Genomic DNA, 4,320 nt, shown 5'->3' with positions numbered 1-4,320 from the left:
TCTCTGTAACCTTCCTTCAGACGCTACAACCCTCCCTATCTCTGTAACCTCCTCCAGCCCCTCTTGTTTACACACGAATCGGGGTTCCAGGAAGTACAGTGCACCGAAGGGTTGTGCAGGTTTCTCATTGTGTGGTTTAAACAAACTATCACAAAATGTAGGTGCAGCTCAGAGCCAGGTACTGGTCACGTACAAGATCAGAAATGAGAAAATCAGAGTGAAGTCCATTTCCAGGACTGTGAATCCTTCTACGACTAAGTTTAATGCATCAAATGTGGAGATTATCCAAGATGAGGTGGTTCATTTACGTTTACCTCCTGATAGGCTGTGAGTATTTACACACTGACTGCAAACCTCAAAAGAATTCGTCCCTTAACTTTGAGGTGGTTATCTTTACAACATTTTGGTCTCTATCTCACTGGGTTTTACTGTCCCTCTCTCTCTCTCGTAAACGTGACTCTGAAACTGGTGGGTTTGGGACCTGCACAGTGACAAGTCCAGACAGACATCCCCAGGCATTTTCTGATGGGGGTTCATACGGACTCGAAACGTTAACCTGGCTCCACTCTCCACACACGCTGCCAGATCTGCTGAGTTATTCCAGCATCTTCCGTCTTTATTTCACATTTCCATCATCAGCAGGATTATGCTGCCTGTACTGAGGGAGTGCTGCACTGTCGGAGGGTCAGTACTGAGGGAGTGCAGCACTGTCGGAGGGTCAGTACTGAGGGAGTGCAGCACTGTCGGAGGGTCAGTACTGAGGGAGTGCAGCGCTGTCGGAGGGTCAGTACTGAGGGAGTGCAGCACTGTCGGAGGGATAGAACTGAGAGAGTGCCGCACTGTCGGAGGGTCAGTACTGAGGGAGTGCCGCACTGTCGGAGGGCCAGTACTGAGGGAGTGCCGCACTGTCGGAGGGACATTACTGAGGGAGTGTAACACTGTCGGAGGGTCAGTACTGAGGGAGCGCCGCACTGTCGGAGGGTCAGTACTGAGGGAGTGCAGCACTGTCGGAGGGTCAGTACTGAGGGAGTGCTGCACTGTCGGAGGGTCAGTACTGAGGGAGTGCAGCACTGTCGGAGGGTCAGTACTGAAGGAGTACCGCACTGTCTAATGGTCAGTACTGAGGGAGTGCAGCACGGTCGGAGGGTCAGTACTGAGGGTGTGCCGCACTGTCGGAGGGTCAGTACTGAGGGAGTGCAGCACTGTCGGAGGGTCAGTACTGAGGGAGTGCAGCACTGTCGGTGGGACAGTACTGAGGGAGTGACACACTGTCGGAGGGTCAGTACTGAGGGAGTGCCGCTTTGGCGGAGCGTCAGTACTGAGGGAGTGCATCACTGTCGGAGTGTCAGTACTGAGGGAGTGCTGCACTGTCAGAGGTTCAGTACTGAGGGAGTGCTGCACTGTCAGAGGGTCAGTACTGAGGGAGTGCTGCAATGTCAGAGGGTCAGTGCTGAGGGAGTGCAGCACAGTCGGAGGGTCAGTACTGAGGGAGTGCAGCACTGTCGGAGGGACAGTGCTGAGGGAGCGCCGCACTGTCGGAGGGTCAGTACTGAGGGAGTGCCACACTGTCGGTGGGTCAGTACTGAGGGAGTGCTGCACTGTCGGAGGGTCGGTACTGAGGAAGCGCCGCACTGTCAGAGGGTCAGTACTGAGGGAGTGCTGCACTATCGGAGGGTCGGTACTGAGGGAGCGCCGCACTGTCAGAGGGTCAGTACTGAGGGAGTGCTGCACTGTCGGAGGGTCGGTACTGAGGGAGAGCCGCACTGTCGGAGGGTCAGTACTGAGGCGTTGGCTCATTGTGTTGTTGTGGAAGAGACTGTATCACTGGGATTTGTCTCACTCTCTCTCTCTGATTCACAGCACAGGGACTGGTCACTTCCCTGGTCAGCGATGGGGAAAGCTGTGGGATCCACACGGGTGGCAATGGGCTGGATATGGAAGAGAACTCGGCCGCGTATTGGTTCACACGGAGTGAAGATTGGGACAACTTGGCGATCGAGTGTTTGAATGAAGAACTGAAGAGAAACCAGACATTCATGAATGTTTGGGATTCGGCCAAGAAGTTTTGGAATGGGCGCACCATTCCCCACGGTCTCCTTAAGGAGAACATGATCGTGGTCACTATGTACACCCATAATGTACCATTGTACAAGGCATTTAACGATGAGGTTCTGGAATATGGAAATATCAACGAATACAACTCCAAATTTAAACTGAAGGGTTTCCACTATCTCCTAACCATCGCTCTCCAGGCATTGAGAGATCATTCCAAACAGTTACACGCTTATCGCGGGTTGAACATTCCCAAGTCTGGGAGACGGGGCCAGGAGCTGTGGTTTGGGAGATTCACCTCCACCTCCCTCAAGAGAAGAGTGGCCGAGGTATTTGGAAACAGGACTTTCTTTGTGCTAAACACGGCTTACGGTGTCAAGATCCCCAATTACTCGTTCTTTAAGGAGGAAGATGAGATCTTAATCCCTCCCTACGAGAAGTTTGAGATTGTAAAGGCCGAGGGCTCAGGGGGAAACTGCAACTTCACCCTCCGCTCGGGAGGCTACGAGGGAGTTGAGGTGGGGCTGGAGAGGGACGGTAGTGACTGTCTGAGAGTTTACCGGAAAACCCTACCCTGGTGGGTCTGGTTTCTGATCGCCTTGGGGATCTTGGTCACTCTGGGGGGGTTAGGTGCATTTCTCTACAAGGGCTTCTCCCAGGAATAGATTCCAATTTCCCAACATCTCCCCAACCCTCAACCCCCATCCAATACCCCTCACACACCATCAACCCCTCCCCAACTCCCCAACCCTCAACCCCCATCACTCCCCTCACACACCCTCAACCCCTCCCCAACTCCCCAACCCTCACCCCCTCCCAATACCCCTCACACACCCTCAACCCCTCCCCACCTCCCCAACCTCAACCCCCATCCCTCCCTCACACACCCTCAACCCCTCCCCACCTCCCCAACCCTCAACCCCCATCCCTCCCCTCACACCCCTCAAGCCCTACCCACCTCCCCAACCCTCAACCCCATCCTACCACTCACACCCCCTCAAAGCCTCCCCACCTCCCCAACCCTCAACCCCCATCCCTCCCCTCACACACCCTCAACCCCTCCCACGTTCCCCAACCCTCAACCCCCATCCCTCCCCTCACACACCCTCAAACCCTCCCCACCTCCCCAACACTCAATCCCCATCCCTCCCCTCACACACCATCAACCCTCCCCATCTCCCCAACCATCAACCCCCATCCCTCCCCCTCACACACCCTCAACCCTTCCCCACCTCCCCAACCCTCAACCCCCCATCCCTCCCCTCACACACCCTCAAACCCACCCCACCTTCCCAACCGTCAACCCCCATCCTTCCCCTCACACACCCTCAACCCCTCCCTCGCTCCCCAACCCTCAACCCCCGTCCATCCCCTCACACACCCTTAACCCCTACCCACCTCCCCAACCCTCAACCCCCCTCCCTCCCCTCACACACCCTCAACCGCTCTCCACCTCCCCAACCCTCATCCCCCATCCCTCCCCTCAATCCCTCCCCACCACCCCAACCATCAATCCCCATCCCTCCCCTCACACACCCTCAACCCGTCCCCAGCTCCCCAACCCTCAACCCCCATCCCTCCCTTCACACACCCTCAACCCCTCCCCACACCCCAACCATCAACCCCCATTCCTCCCCTCACACACCCGCAACCCCTCCCCACCTCCCCAACCCTCACCCCCCATCCCACCCCTCACACACACTCAACCCCTCCCCACCTCCCCAACCCTCAACCCCCATCCCTCCCTTCACACACCCTCAACCCCTCCCCACCTCCCCAAACATCAAACCAGATACCTCTCCTCAACCCCTCCCCACCTCGCCAACCCTCAACCCCCATCCCTCCGCTCACAGAACCTCAACCCCTCCCCACCTCCCCAACCATCAACCCCCATCCCTCCCCTCACAAACCCTCAACCCCTCCCCAACTCCTCAACCCTCAACCCCCATCCCTCCGCTCAACCACTCCCACCTCCCCAACCCTCAACCCCCAACCCTCCCCTTGCACACCCTCAACCCCTTCCCATCTCCCCAACCATCAACACCCATCCCTTCCCTCACAAACCCTCAACACCTCCCCACCTCCTCAACCCTAAGCCCCATACCTCCCCTCAACCCCTCCCCACCTCCCCAACCCTCAACACCCATCCCTCCCCTCACACACCCTCAACCGCTCCCCACCTCCCCAACCCTCAACCCCCATCCCTCCCCTCAATCCCTCCCCACCTCTCCAACCTTCTAAACCCATCCCTCCCCTCAACACCACCCC

General features: G+C 57.2%; 1 protein-coding gene across 1 annotated transcript; it reads left to right on the top strand.

Moving 5' to 3' along the window:
- Positions 1 to 263: 263 nt before the first annotated feature.
- On the top strand, positions 264 to 2,762 carry LOC144674268 (erythroblast NAD(P)(+)--arginine ADP-ribosyltransferase-like). Its single transcript, XM_078535696.1, has 2 exons — positions 264 to 327; positions 1,861 to 2,762. The coding sequence occupies exons 1-2, from the start codon at positions 264 to 266 to the stop codon at positions 2,715 to 2,717; spliced, it is 921 nt and encodes a 306-aa protein (XP_078391822.1). The 3' UTR covers positions 2,718 to 2,762.
- The last annotated feature ends 1,558 nt before the right edge of the window (positions 2,763 to 4,320 follow it).

The sequence above is a fragment of the Cetorhinus maximus genome, unplaced genomic scaffold (assembly GCF_964194155.1).
Source record: "Cetorhinus maximus unplaced genomic scaffold, sCetMax3.hap1.1 HAP1_SCAFFOLD_603, whole genome shotgun sequence".
In the NCBI taxonomy this organism is placed as follows: Eukaryota; Metazoa; Chordata; class Chondrichthyes; order Lamniformes; family Cetorhinidae; genus Cetorhinus; species Cetorhinus maximus.
The sequence above is the reverse complement of the archived record's forward strand: the minus strand, read 5'-3'. Positions and strand labels throughout refer to the sequence as shown.

Bases quoted from the DNA above. Each gene is read 5' to 3' on its own strand.
- LOC144674268 (XM_078535696.1), top strand. From the start codon at position 264: ATGCATCAAATGTGGAGATTATCCAAGATGAGGTGGTTCATTTACGTT. The intron at 328-1,860 runs GTGAGTATTTAC...TCTGATTCACAG, and splicing joins CGTTTACCTCCTGATAGGCT to CACAGGGACTGGTCACTTCC.